Source organism: Neofelis nebulosa, chromosome 18 (genome assembly GCF_028018385.1).
Source record: "Neofelis nebulosa isolate mNeoNeb1 chromosome 18, mNeoNeb1.pri, whole genome shotgun sequence".
NCBI classification, from domain to species: Eukaryota; Metazoa; Chordata; class Mammalia; order Carnivora; family Felidae; genus Neofelis; species Neofelis nebulosa.
In genome coordinates, this window is record NC_080799.1 from 16,891,677 (window position 1) to 16,904,801 (window position 13,125).

The window sequence follows — 13,125 nt, forward strand, 5'->3', positions numbered from 1 at the left end:
AGAGAAAGGAAAATAAAAAAGGACATGAGAGGAAAAAGAAATGAAGATAAAATTATTCCCATAGAGAAACTACATGGCTTGATTATTCCAGAGAAAGAGAAAGGAATGTAAAGAAGGAGGTGTAGAACATGTATCAAGAGAATGGATTAGATATGTCTGTTTAAACAAACAAAAAACCAGAATAACTAGCTTAGAGGAGGGAAGAGATAAGAAGGAGAAAAGGAAGGAAGAATATATCTAAATAACAAGAATTTCGTAGAATTAACCCAGGCAATGCAGGCAATCTAGGAAAGCACAGACTACCTAAATAGAAAACTGGGTACTGGATAGGTGCATCACATGAGCGTGACAGTAGCAGAAGATGGTAGCATCTCTAGGGGCATTCACCAAGTACCAGCAAGAAAACTCTTCCTGGAAATTTCCAAGCTGAGACAAAGGGATGGGAACACTCAGGCGATTGTTAGGCAGTGACCAACAAAGCTGAGTGGAGGGAGAATAACGTAGAATGTTTTCAAGTAAAAGTACCCCTGGTCATATGCTTTCTCCAGAAGCCATAATCATAAGCTGAGGAGACTGTATGTGGAGGGAAATGCCAAATAACCTGAACTGGAATAAGGCCCATCTTCTCAGTAGCAATTCCAAAGTCCAAATGGGAAAAAGCAGTCATAGGAAGAATTCCATTATAGCTCAGTGAGGGCTCAGGAAAAATTTAGAAACACTATATACCATTTGAATGTTCAACAAGGTTACTTAGGGAAAAAAAAAGCCTCAGAAAGTTAAGTAGAAGCTAGTGTTCAGTTTCAAACCAACAGGAGGAACAAGTATGGAGCCCCTTCCTAAAAATGTACCTTCTTCATTTTTCTTTTGTAATTCAGATTAGATACAAAAAATCATGTTTTATTTTATATATTACATTCATATTAGGTTCATCACATCAGTCCTGATCCAAGCTGGAGATATCCTATAGGATTGTAGTTTGGCAAAGGCATTTATATAGGGTTAACCAGTGTAACATCATTCAAGCATTCAATAAATACATATTTTTAGAACAACTACTTCATGCCAGGTTCTGTGCTAGTGCTGAGGACAGAAGAGTGAGCCAGGCAGAAATCAACTCCGCTCTCTTGTATATTTCTAATGACCTGCTTTGATACAGGGCTTACACAGGTCTACCCAGGCTTTCTTTTTCCTCCATGTAATCAGATTTTTCAGCTTGAAATAACATACTTAGCAGTAGATACTTGTCAAGTCTGTGGCTACCTTTTTCTTAATTTTTTAAATGTTTTTATTTATTTTTGAGAGACACAGAGAGACAGAGCACAAGTGGGGGAGGGGCAGAGAGCGTGAAACACAGAATCTGAAGCAGGCTCCAGGCTCTGAGCTGTCAGCACAGAACCCAGTGAGGGCTCAAACTCACAAACTGCAAGATCATGACCTAAGCTGAAGTCGGACGCTTAACTGACTGAGCCACCCGGGCACTGCACCCAGTGTCTTTTGAATACTCTTCCTGTATTTGGGGATTTTCTTCAAGATATAATTCCTGTCTCCTTAAGGCAGAATGCAAACTCAATTTCCAAGCCTTTCTTGAAGCTAGGGTACAGGCAATGACATATTGTCAACTGGGGTCCACATGATTTCTCTGATTGAGAAGACACCAACCCAAGGATGCAAAAGTCATGAAAAATCCACTTTCCAGAGTGTGTGAGGGTGGAAGAATCTGTTTTTCCAGGGAAGCATGGGTGAAGTTTTTGGCATCTGGAGTATAGCAGTGCAAATTATGGTGGTGTCTCACTGCAGCTGGCCCACAGAATGGTTTATTTTTGGCTGCACAGATTGTTGGCCTTTCTGGCCATACCAGAGGTACTGTGAGCTACCTAAGATTCTCAATTGCTTATCTTTTAAAAACCAGTTAGAGTGAGTTCTTTTTTTTTTTTTTTTAATTTTTTTTTCAACGTTTTTTATTTATTTTTGGGACAGACAGAGACAGAGCATGAACGGGGGAGGGGCAGAGAGAGAGGGAGACACAGAGTCGGAAACAGGCTCCAGGCTCCGAGCCATCGGCCCAGAGCCTGACGCGGGGCTCAAACTCACGGACCGCGAGATCGTGACCTGGTTGAAGTCGGACGCTTAACCGACTGTGCCACCCAGGCGCCCCGAGTGAGTTCTATTCTTTGTAAAATATTGTGACTAATGCATATACTGAGCTACTGTTATGTGCTAGACTCTATGCTGGCATATTCCTATGTTACTTTGATTAAACTTCATAAACTTCATTTAAGGTATAAATTCTTATACATTTTACAGATTAAAAAACTGAGATTCAAAAGGTCGCTTTATTCAATCTACAAATACTAAAAACCTGCTGTGTGACACCCACTGGGAATAGAATATTGAAGGAAATAGTTCCCTGCATCTGTAAAAAGAACGGCATATTGTTTTTAAATGTCCCCTTATCAAAATAAGAGGCACCAAATGGCAGATGTCTAGAGAGAAGGACCTCAGGCCAGTAAAGGCCTCATTTTAAATATAGAAACCCCCTAAAAATAGCCACCCATGTTACAGACTCAACAGGTGATTGGCCCAAAAAGAAGGGAGTGGAATCTAGGCCGTGGTGAAGGAGAGTGAAAGGGCAGTTCACTGTTTCCAGCTTCTCTCACCACAATGGCTCTGCCTCTGAGGTCCCTGAGTCGGGGCTTGGCAAGCACAGCAAAGGAAGACCATGGAGGGGCAGGAGGTGAGTGGGGCTGCTGCCTGACCCTGTGGCTTACATACCTGTACCCCTCTCCCACCTGTCTGGCCTTCCGCGGTTCTGAGGACCGCCCCCCACTCCGCCTCCCCACCCCCCACCCTTTAACTGTAACCTTCAGAGGCCCTCCCTTCCCCACCTCTCTCTCATCTCTGCCTTCCCCCCACCCTGCTGTAGCCAGCACTTGGCGCCTCCTGACCTTCGTGCTGGCGCTCCCGAGTGTGGCCCTTTGCACCCTTAACTCCTGGCTCCACGCGGGCCATCGTGAACGCCCCAAGTTCATCCCATACCACCACCTCCGTATCCGCACCAAGGTATGCTGGCCTGAAGCCTTGGCCCCCAGAGCGGGAGCATGGTTCAGACGGGCAAGGGGTGCTGGGGGACCCCCTGGCCGGGACCTCGCTGACAATCTGCTCTCCGTCTATTCACAGCCCTACTCCTGGGGAGACGGCAACCATACTCTTTTCCACAACCCCCGTGTCAACCCTCTGCCCACCGGCTATGAACAGTGAATGGCCCTGAGGCCCCAGTGGATGCCCCCAGCCCCAATAAAGGTGTGAAAACTGTGTGCCCGCAGGCTCTCTGGGGACCAGGATAGCGGCTGGAGGGGCCTACAAGGAGTTCCACTGGGTGCATGCGCACAGTGCAGTCTGTGGTCTACATGCTCTTCCCAAGGCCATGATTTGGGAGGTGCTCCAGGGAACATCCTTGATGACTAGGTAGGAGATCTCCATCCTCCTTTTCTCTCACCTATTGATAATTAGGGCTATAGCCTGTAAAGGTCTTTCACATAACACTAACCTCACAGTAACTCTGGGAACAAGATATAATTTTGGTTCCCCTTCTCCAGACGAGGAAATGAGATTCTCAGATATTAAAAGACTTAAATAAGGGCCCTCCTCAGAGGTCCCTGGAAACTCAGGGCTGCAGACTCTGAAGTACCACTTGTCTCTTGACATATATTCACAGCTTTTGTGAATTCTGGTTTTTGGAAACAACCCTGATTTCAAACAGAGGAACTACAGCCCTATCTGTGAGTCTTCATGACCTAGTTTTGGATTTGGAATATTTTAGCTATTCTCTATGACCACCCTTAATGAGTCTTCTGTATTAGTTTGGGAAATCATATGCTCCTTTCTGGAAGCCTGGCTCTCCTAGCCTCTGGGGATCTCATTCAAGGGAGAGATCGGTTCAAACAAGTTCAGGGAATTTCATTCACCTCTTAGGACAGTCTGCTCACTTGACATTACCAAAGAGCCTGAAGCCTGTGCTGAAACCCATGAGAAACAGACACATTGAGTTCTTCCTTTGGCTACTCCCCTGATGCTACATATATAGTGCCATTAAAAAAAAGATTACCTCAGGCCTCAATCACCTGAAAAAGTGAGTGAATGTTTTCTAGGCCCACAAGCAGGGTCCCTCAACTCTTCCTAGAATAGCACTCAGGTCCCTAAATTAAAGCTCTTTGATTAAAGAAGAATGTTTTATAAACATCTTTATTTAATATGGCAATTCTTATATATGAAAATTTATGCTGGCATAATGCTTGCTTTTGTAAAAAGTGAGTCATCACTGAAGAACTCTGACAAATATGTTAAAATATAAAAACCTTTCAAATACCTTGAGAAAGTGGCTTAGCACCTGCTAAGTTGCTCAGTCCAGTACATATCTATACAGAAGTTATTCCCATGGAAATAGATTTGTAGGCAAAGTCAAGCCCAGCCAATAGGGGTAGATACAAACAGAAAAGTGAATTATTAGGACAAAGGCAAATTTGAGGCCTCACATTGGACATCTTCCCCACTGAATGTGGCAGTGTCGTCAGGTTTGTTATCCAGCATTTCTTTGTACTGACGTTTGAAGAAGCCAAGCTGTGAGGGGAAGTAAATCAGAAAAGCTGGGTAAGAGGACAGGGAAGAAAGTTGGGAGTAGGAAGAGGCTGAAGGAGAAGAGAAGTTGTCTTGCATTTCTGTGCCAGAACACTTATGTGAACAACAGCTATTGTGTATTATCTACTGTGTGCCAAGCACAATGGTTATGCCTATAACCTATAGTAAAACAGCATAGATTCATAGGCAGGCCTATACACATACCCTGTCCTCGTTTCTGTCTCACTTCAGCTACTTTGTAGATATAGGCATGATTATCATTTCAAAAATGAGAAAACAAGTTCAGAGAAGTAGAGCAAATTGCTTGACATTAAAGAGTGAGCAAGGCAGAGCCAAAATGCACACACAGGCTGGCCTGACTCCATTGTCTGAGTTCTTTCCACTATACCATCCTTTCTCTGAGAGGGCTTGGGTTGTATGCTGCTGGTGTTGAGAGTGGGATTAAAACACTCACCTTGTAGAGGATGGCTGTGATGAGAGCCAGCAGCAGCAGTCCTCCCAAAGAGCTGCCCACAATGAGGGGAATGGGATCATACACCTCATGCTTATCTAGCATAATCTCCATCTAATTTGGGAATTAGAAAGCATCAGACTTTTTGCTGTCCCAGACTCTTCCCAGGTTTCCCAACCTTTAGCTCTCTCCCCTCCTTCCTTTACTCCAAGGGGTGACATACAGAAAAACTCATGGGCGTAGGGACAACCCTCCTGCTGAGAGACCTTCATCCTTCCTCCCTCCAGGCTTGTGAGTCTCCCATAAGGCACCACATATTTTGCATTAGGAGCCCTCTTACCAGCCTGGCCACTGCCTACCACACAGTCACTACCTGAGCACTCAAGAATGCCTCTTGTCCTGGAAGCTGGGAATACATGGACCTGTTGAACGTGATTTCAGCCACACTTACAATCAATACCTTCTTCTGCAATGTCTACAAAACAGAGGGGGCACAGATGAGGAACTAGCACTGGGAAAGGCACAGAGTTCAAGAAATGTCCTGGCTGGAGGATGGACACAGACGTCATCTGGTGGCACCTGAATCCTGGGGGGGGAAGGGGGGACTCTCCTGTTGGGCCTACACACCTGGCTGACCCAGTCAAAGCTGAGGTTGCCCTTCAGGATGAATTCAACTTCCTCCTGGATGCCAAAGGAGGGAAGGTCGCAGCGGAACCTCAGGCAATCAGCAATGGAGCAGTTCTAGGGACAGGAGAGGAATGAAGTTGAGGAGGGTCTTAGTTTAGACAAGAACGACAGCAGAAAATAAACTCTGTCAGGCTTGGGGTCGAGAACAGATGAACAATTATAGGACATATGTATACATCTGCAACCCAGCAAGTGCATTTCCCTATATACCCTAATATGCAGCTGGTCCTGCAATGGGAATCCAGGGTCTTTCTCACCAGTACAAGACTCCCTGGAATCTGGGTCAGGAATTCAGGATGCTGGGGAGGTTCCCTCTCTGACACGCAGGGGAGACTCTAGTGAGAGAGAGAAAATAGCCACAAAATGATCAACATTTCACTGGTAAGACGGTGTGGGGCACTGTGGGTCAGACTCCGGAGCATTAGGAAAGGCAAGCAGGCACCTGTGAAGGGGCCACAACAGCCACATCCCACACAGCCACACCATTCAGCAGGATAGGAACCCAGAAATGAATGCTGATGGCCAGATCTCGCTGACTCAGGTTATTCACCTGCAGAAAATTGAGACAGAACGTTATTGTGGTCCTAGAGCATCCCAAATCCCACTCCTTTTCTGGTTCTAGCCCTCAAGTACACTGTCTGTCTCTTTTCCACAAGCTCCAAACATTAGCAGCACCATGGGAGGGAATATATGGATGCTCCCTGGCTTCTCACACGATAACGATGCTCAGCTTCTTTCTTGCTCTTCTCACCAGAAGTTGAAAAGTTGAAGTACTTGGTAGATTCTTCCTGCCTGGAGAGAGAGGGCTTGTTGGTGAGAAACAGCTACGGAGCCATCCTCACTTTTGCCCCAGTCGTCTTCCAAAGGCTCTGTGGGCCCAGAAGAATGCCCAGAGATATAATTACAGTCCCCGCATGCCTCTGCAGACTCAGCTTCAGCCCCTCTCCCATGACTTTTGCCCCAGTCACCCAGAACTGCTAGGTTGCCCTCTGATACCCTGGCTCTTTCAAGTTCCCATAACTTTGTTCAAGTTCTTTCTTTTGCTTGGAATGTAATTACCACTCCCCTTCTGGAAAATGTCACTTAAAGGCCCAACTTAAACATTACTTATTATAACATTTAAACACTTTCCCACGAGAAGAAGGCATTCACATGGCTTTCTCCTCTAGTAGGTACGTGGTTGGCCTTAGGTAATGCTTGCAGAGGCCACTGCCAGAACAAAAAAGCCTAAGGGGACTCAAGGGAATCTTGGTTGGATCACTCAGGAAAAAATGCAGTGCAAGCCCCTCCAGATGGAAAGAATAAAATAAATGTGGCTATCCTGGGGCAGCTAAGTAAATGTGAAAAAGGATGGTGCATGAACACAAGACCCTGGAGCGGACATAAATGTCCCAGGCTGCAGGTGGGTTTCCATCCATCTATCCATGCATCCATGGCCTTCTTCAGTAAACATTTACCCTGTGACTGGCTGTGTGCTTGACTCTGGAGATACAACAGTTAACAAGCCATAATCCCTGTCTTTCCAGAGTTATCATCTAAGGTCTCAGTGGAATCAAGCAAACAAGCAACGGGACATGCACATTTCACCAGCAGCTAGTGTACAGAAGCCAGGCCAGCCATACGGAAACTCCACACCCCCCACCCCAGTTTTCCCACAGATGTGACTGTCAGTTTGATGATTAAGAACACAGGTTTTGGAGCCAAGCCATCTGGGTTCACATTTCAGTCTACCACTTCCTACCCAACTAATTTAAGGCAAGCTACTAAACCTCTCTGGAGCCCTGTAGTTTCTTCCTCTTTAGAATGAGGATGCTAACAATAGTGCCTGTAATAGAGTTGTGAGGCAGTTTGCAGCAATGACATAAATGTTAGAATTTATTTTTTCCCTCAGTGTGTTTGCCCTCCTCTATGCTCCTGATCCCAAATGTTTCTCTCTGTGCTTCAGTTTTTTCACCTTAAAACTTCAGTTCTAACTCTCTTTTCAAATTTCAGTAAATCACTCAGTTTTCCCAATCCTTGGAGAGGCACAGTAGTATATGGGCATGAGCACAAGCTCTGGAGCCAGACCATCTGAGTGATTCGTGGTGCTATCACTTCCCAGCTGACTGACAGGGGCAAGTTATTTAACCTCTTGATTTCTTTGTTGCTAAAAAAGGGTGGTTAACAATAACTATGTCATAGAGTTATTCGAAGGATTAAAGGAATGTAGATATGTGTCAAGTACATTTAAAATGCCTGTCATATCATAAGTATATATAACTGGAAGCTCTTAAATTACAAGTTTCACTGTTCTCCCATGGTTAGAAGGGGAAATTAGGACACAGAGTTTGGAAGGGCAATGACACACTGTTTGATCAGCACCCCCAACCCAGTTCCCCTAAAATTTCATGTGTCAGCAGCAGCAGCAACAACAGTAGCAAACTCTGTCCCATGGCAATATTATAAGCTTCTGACCAACTCACTAAGCCTCTGGAGTTTGGTGAGGTATTCAGGGCTCTTTGCCTTGTTTCCAGCCTGACCTGCCCCTGCTCCTCCACCCACCTTCAAAACTGAGAGCAACAACCCGGCACTTGCCTCTCCTGTGGCCTGCTGCAGCCTTGGCCTCTTAGAGACTTTCCCAGCAGTTTCTCACACCTCTGCTCTCCTTCTGGTTTGGTGAAAACCTGACCTTTTATTTCCTCTGTGTGGTGACAAACCATATTCCCCACTTCAGAGTGCTAAAAAAGCCTCAATCTTAACCTAGTTAGTTTCACCTCTGCACATTCATATCTAGCACCAAAACCAGAATTGGCTTCATGTTAAAGGAAGCCTCCATCTTAGAGAAAGAGAGAGGAGTGCACAATGGTGGCAAATGTGCATCCAAATAGTAGGCCAATTCATCAGAGAAGAAGCAAGAACTGTATGGTAGATGGTATTATAGATAAATGTACGGCTGGTCACAAGTATTTCCATGTGAGGAATCAGAGGGGATAGTTTAGATACCCATCCTTTCAAGAGCAGGCTGGGCAGCCATGGGAGGTACTAGGCTTAGAGGAAGGTCAGAGGTCAAGGGAGGGCAGGTATTAAATACCTGCTGATCACCATGTAGACAGCATATTTCACAGGGAGCTCCAGCTGGAAGGTGGTCTTGCTGGATGTAGGCTTATTATTCTCACTGGAGAGAGAGGGGGGGAGCCCAGTTGGGAAGGAATCCAAGAGAGAAACCTCTGACTGGAGCATAAGATGGAAGAGTGAGGGATACACCTGGACTCACCTGCTTACATTGGCCCTCAGAAACAACTTGTCTCCTAGGGTGGCCTTGTAGGAGACATCAAATGTGATTAGGAAGGTGCCCTGAGAGGAAAAGAATGAAAGAATGGGGATAAGGAAAGTCATGGGGGAGTGAGGGAAGAAAATGGGTAAGGACAAAGGAGCAGAGTGATGAGGATTTGGGGGGAAGCATTCACCTTAGTGCCCTCGTGGAAGATGGGATGGTTGATGCTACAGCTGCTGCTCCTCAGGCTCTCATTCCCTGTGGGCGCTGCCTCACATTCCAGTCGCAGTGGGCGCTGGTGTGGTTGCTTCCAGAGGAGGAAAAGAAATTCAAATATGTTACCCATGTGCATATGTGGGCTAGATATATAACAGTGGGGCATTGCAGAACAGTAGGGAAAAGGACAGACTTTTCAAAAAATGGTCTTAGGAAAATCGGCCTATTCAAAACAAAATAAAACAAACAAAAGAGCAAAACACATTGGATCCCTACCTCACTCCATACATTAAAATATTCCAGCTAGATAAAAATTCTTAATGTGAAAAGGCACAATTATAAAGCTTTTAAAAGATAATACAGGGGATTATCTTCATAACCTTGGAGTAGGGAAGCATTTCAGATAAGATCCACACATTAAAAAAAAAAAAAAAGACAAAGGAAAATATTTGATAAAATTCAACCACAATCAAATTAAGACATTTGGCTCATCAAGAGACACTATGCAGAGACTGAAAAGACTGGGAACAGGACTGTAAAATATACTTAATACATATAACTGGAAAAGTATTAGTAACAAGAATATTAAAGAGCTCTTAACAACTAGAAAAGTATGGACAAGTCAGTAGAAGAATAAGGAAAAGACTTGGACAAGCACTTCCTAAAAGAAGAAATCAAAATGACCAGGAAATGATTACAATTTGCTCAACTTCATTAAATAAATGTAAATTAAAACTTCAAGGAGGTATCAACAGATAGACAAAAATTTTAAAGTCTGACAATGCCAAGTGTTGGAGTGGATGGAAAGCCACAGGTGATGGAAGTGCAAATAGGTGGAAATGGTTTGACTTTACTTATTATAATTGAAAATGTGCATACTCAATGATTCAGAAATTCCATAACTGACATACATCTTCCAAATATTATGCATATGTGTACCAAGATACATGCTCAAGAATAGTCATGACCAATATCAGAGAACAACTCAAATGACCATCAATTGTGAAATGGGTAAATAAGTTGTGGTACAGTCATACAAAGGGATTCCAAATAGCAATAAAAGTGTTTTACAGCCACAAGGAACAACATGGATGAATTTCACAAACATACGTTGAAGAAATGAATAAATATACAAGAGAACATATAACATGTTTCCATTCATATAAATTTCAAATATTGGCAAAAACTCACTGGTTTTATCTAAGAAACGGCAATCACTATTCTTACTGTGATCATCAGTTCCTAATATACTTTAGTGATTACCTTCGGGGAGAGAGTGAGGTTATAAGGAAAGGCACAGGGAGGACATCTGGGGGTGCCAGCAGCAGTGTATTATTTCTTGACCTGATGCTAATTACATAGACATTTCATTATTATTCATCATACGTAAGCTTTATGCACTTCTCACTCTATCTCCCTTCCTCCCTCCCTCCATCCCTCTCTGACTCTGGAACTCTGTATGTGTGTGTCTGTGTATGTCTGTGTGTGTGTGTGTGTGTGTGTGTGTGTGTGTGTGTGTGTTTATATTTCACCAGAGAAGAATTAAAAGAAAAGTACTATAACCCAGAGCAGGGAAGAGATCCCAGCAACTGGAGCCCAAGGGAGCTATTTACCTGGGTTCCTAACACTCGTCGATAGGACAGCCCTGCTGGATAGTAGAAGTTGATCACAGTTCCATAGGAATCCTCACCTTCATTCCACAGAGTCACTGTCACATTAAGCTCCAAGGAGCTCCCTACCACCAGGGTCTGCAGGCTGGAGGAGGAAGGACAAAACTGAAAAAGAGGCTCCATTGGAAATGAGTTGGAATTGGATAGGGGGTAGGGGTGGGACTGTGGGAAGTCATGAGCTATTGGCTGAGAACATTCCGATCAAAATTTCTTTGTTAGAAGGAGAGCCAAAGGGAAACAAAAGTACATCTCATCCTATGAGGATGGGAGACCCAAAAGCTTAAGTGTCTAGAAATGAAAGCAGATAGAGCTCACCCTGAGGAGATGAGACTGACACTCAGGTCTCCTTCACAGAGGTGATCTTGTCCACAGTTCTTCTCAAAGGGGAGCTGCAGCAAAACAGAATATCTCTTCCCATCCATGTCTCAACCTTTCTTCATTCCCCTCATTAGGAGCACTCCTCTTAATAATGAGTAATACTCATTATTGAGTATTACTGAACACCCACTCTGCACACAACAGTGTGCTAGACACTGACAAGAAGTGGGGCAGTAGGGAAGGGGCAGTTAGAATATAAAAGAATAAGAACTTTGGTTTCAAGGGGCACAGAATTTAGTTGAGGAGTTAAATCCAACTCACATTGGAACAATTATTCAACAAACACTGTTAAGTAACAATGAGGGGGTGGGTAGGGAGTTAGAAAAACTGGAAACTACAGGTGAATTAGACATGGTTCTTGTACTTATGGAACCCACAATTCTAAAGGACCCACAAAAGTAGATGCAGATTGCTATGATTCCAGTCATGTAACGTTGGTATCACCATGAAGTAATAGGAAGCCAGAGAAGTGATAGATGTTTCCAAAAGAGTGGAAGATAAGACTGGAGCTTTGGGGACTAGAGAAGATCTTTGGGGTGGAGAGAAGGAAATGTTTTCCAAGTAGGAGATACCACATGGAAAAAGGAACAGAAGTAGGAATGAGAAAAGTTGGGAAGGATTTGAAAAATGAGAAGAGTTTATATTGAGAGAGAGTTTATATTGAGATAAAGTGGGCACCAGCTGGGACATGTGTAAAGGTCTTAGCTAGGCAGGGCCTTGGTAACTGGGTGGAGGCAATTTGGACTTGATGTGGTTGGGAACCAAAATAGGTTTTGAAGCACACAGAGATACAGTGAAAATCAGTACATCCCTAGGATTTCGTCAGAAGACTCACAGAAGCATTGAAGAGGTCCTGTGAGCCCACAGCCAGCACAGGGCGAAGGTTCTGAGATGAGGGGATGGGCTCCCCAGCCAGGGAGAAGTTGAAATGTAGGATGATGGGACTCAACACGTCCTCCACACAGTCCTGAGGGAGAATAGGCTTTCAAAGCCCCACTATCCTTCTCCTTACTTTCCACCACTGGCCCTTCTCAACTGCATCCATTTCCTGCTGTCCAGTCAGAATTCTGTGCAAGCTGTTCAGCCAGGTACTCTGGCCTCAACTTTCCTCTCTCAGGCCCCACTCTCCCCACCTTTTCCACCTCACCCAACAGGCAGCAGAGATGCCAGAGATTATCCTTGGGCTCCTTCTCCCCCCACCTTTCCCAGAACCCAAAGTCCTTACTGGTAAAAGCAGCTTAATGGTTTCACAGTAATCCCCCAGCCCCAGGGTTTTTCTTCGAGACAAAGTCCTGTTCTTGGTCTCATCAAAAATGGCACGAGAAATCAGGCGGCTTGGGTCTAATGCCAGATCATACCTGACAGAGCTTTGGACATCACCTGGAGCAGAATGGGAAACAGAAGACGAAAAGTCAAAGAGAACCTCTGAAGTTCTATGCTTTTTTTTTTATTCGTGCAATAAATATTTGCTGCGCACTTTCTATGGGTCATGAGATGCAACAGGTGCTGGGGATATAGGTAGAGAAGGAGATAGAGAAATATAGCCCCAAGCTCACAGTCTAGGAAAAGAGATGAGCATGTAGGACTTAATGTCACACCATGATCAACTCAACAGTGGGATCCTCAGTTGTACCAAGGAGGGCTTGCTGGACGTCAGAGGTGCCTCCCTGGGTGGGCCTTGTCTGATCTCTGACCTGGAGGATGAGCAGGGGTTGGTGAAGAATGGGGAAGAGAAAATCCCAGACCATGAGAACAGTGGCTAAGACCAGAAGGGAGAGAGATGATGGCACATTTACAAAAAGGGAGAGTGGGATGAGGTGAGTTTGGAAGGGCAG

General features: G+C 44.6%; 2 protein-coding genes across 6 annotated transcripts in view; one reads left to right on the plus strand and one right to left on the minus strand.

Annotated features, from left to right (window-relative positions):
- Positions 1-2,601: 2,601 nt before the first annotated feature.
- On the plus strand, positions 2,602-3,312 carry LOC131501686 (cytochrome c oxidase subunit 6A2, mitochondrial). The gene is made up of 3 exons (XM_058712068.1): positions 2,602-2,734; positions 2,924-3,060; positions 3,178-3,312. Exons 1-3 carry the CDS (start codon positions 2,662-2,664, stop codon positions 3,256-3,258), a joined length of 291 nt encoding a protein of 96 aa, XP_058568051.1. The 5' UTR covers positions 2,602-2,661; the 3' UTR covers positions 3,259-3,312.
- Positions 3,313-4,226: 914 nt separating this feature from the next.
- LOC131501683 (integrin alpha-D-like) overlaps positions 4,227-13,125 on the minus strand; it is a 155,946-nt gene continuing 147,047 nt past the window's right edge. For 3 of the 5 annotated variants that reach the window (XM_058712057.1, XM_058712058.1, XM_058712055.1), the window contains 14 exons: positions 12,516-12,670; positions 12,126-12,257; positions 11,228-11,301; positions 10,856-10,997; positions 9,220-9,333; positions 9,027-9,106; positions 8,844-8,927; positions 6,487-6,565; positions 6,216-6,323; positions 6,031-6,108; positions 5,714-5,827; positions 5,460-5,561; positions 5,090-5,200; positions 4,227-4,617 (listed from right to left, as the gene is read on the minus strand). In XM_058712057.1, the coding sequence (XP_058568040.1) occupies positions 4,504-4,617; positions 5,090-5,200; positions 5,460-5,561; positions 5,714-5,827; positions 6,031-6,108; positions 6,216-6,323; positions 6,487-6,565; positions 8,844-8,927; positions 9,027-9,106; positions 9,220-9,333; positions 10,856-10,997; positions 11,228-11,301; positions 12,126-12,257; positions 12,516-12,670 (1,487 nt within the window). In that variant the 3' untranslated portion in view covers positions 4,227-4,503. Of the gene's footprint in view, positions 4,618-5,089; positions 5,201-5,459; positions 5,562-5,713; positions 5,828-6,030; positions 6,109-6,215; positions 6,324-6,486; positions 6,566-6,596; positions 6,643-8,843; positions 8,928-9,026; positions 9,107-9,219; positions 9,334-10,855; positions 10,998-11,227; positions 11,302-12,125; positions 12,258-12,515; positions 12,671-13,125 lie in introns of those variants that run through there. The other 2 variants (XM_058712056.1, XM_058712059.1) reach the window with 2 other exon arrangements.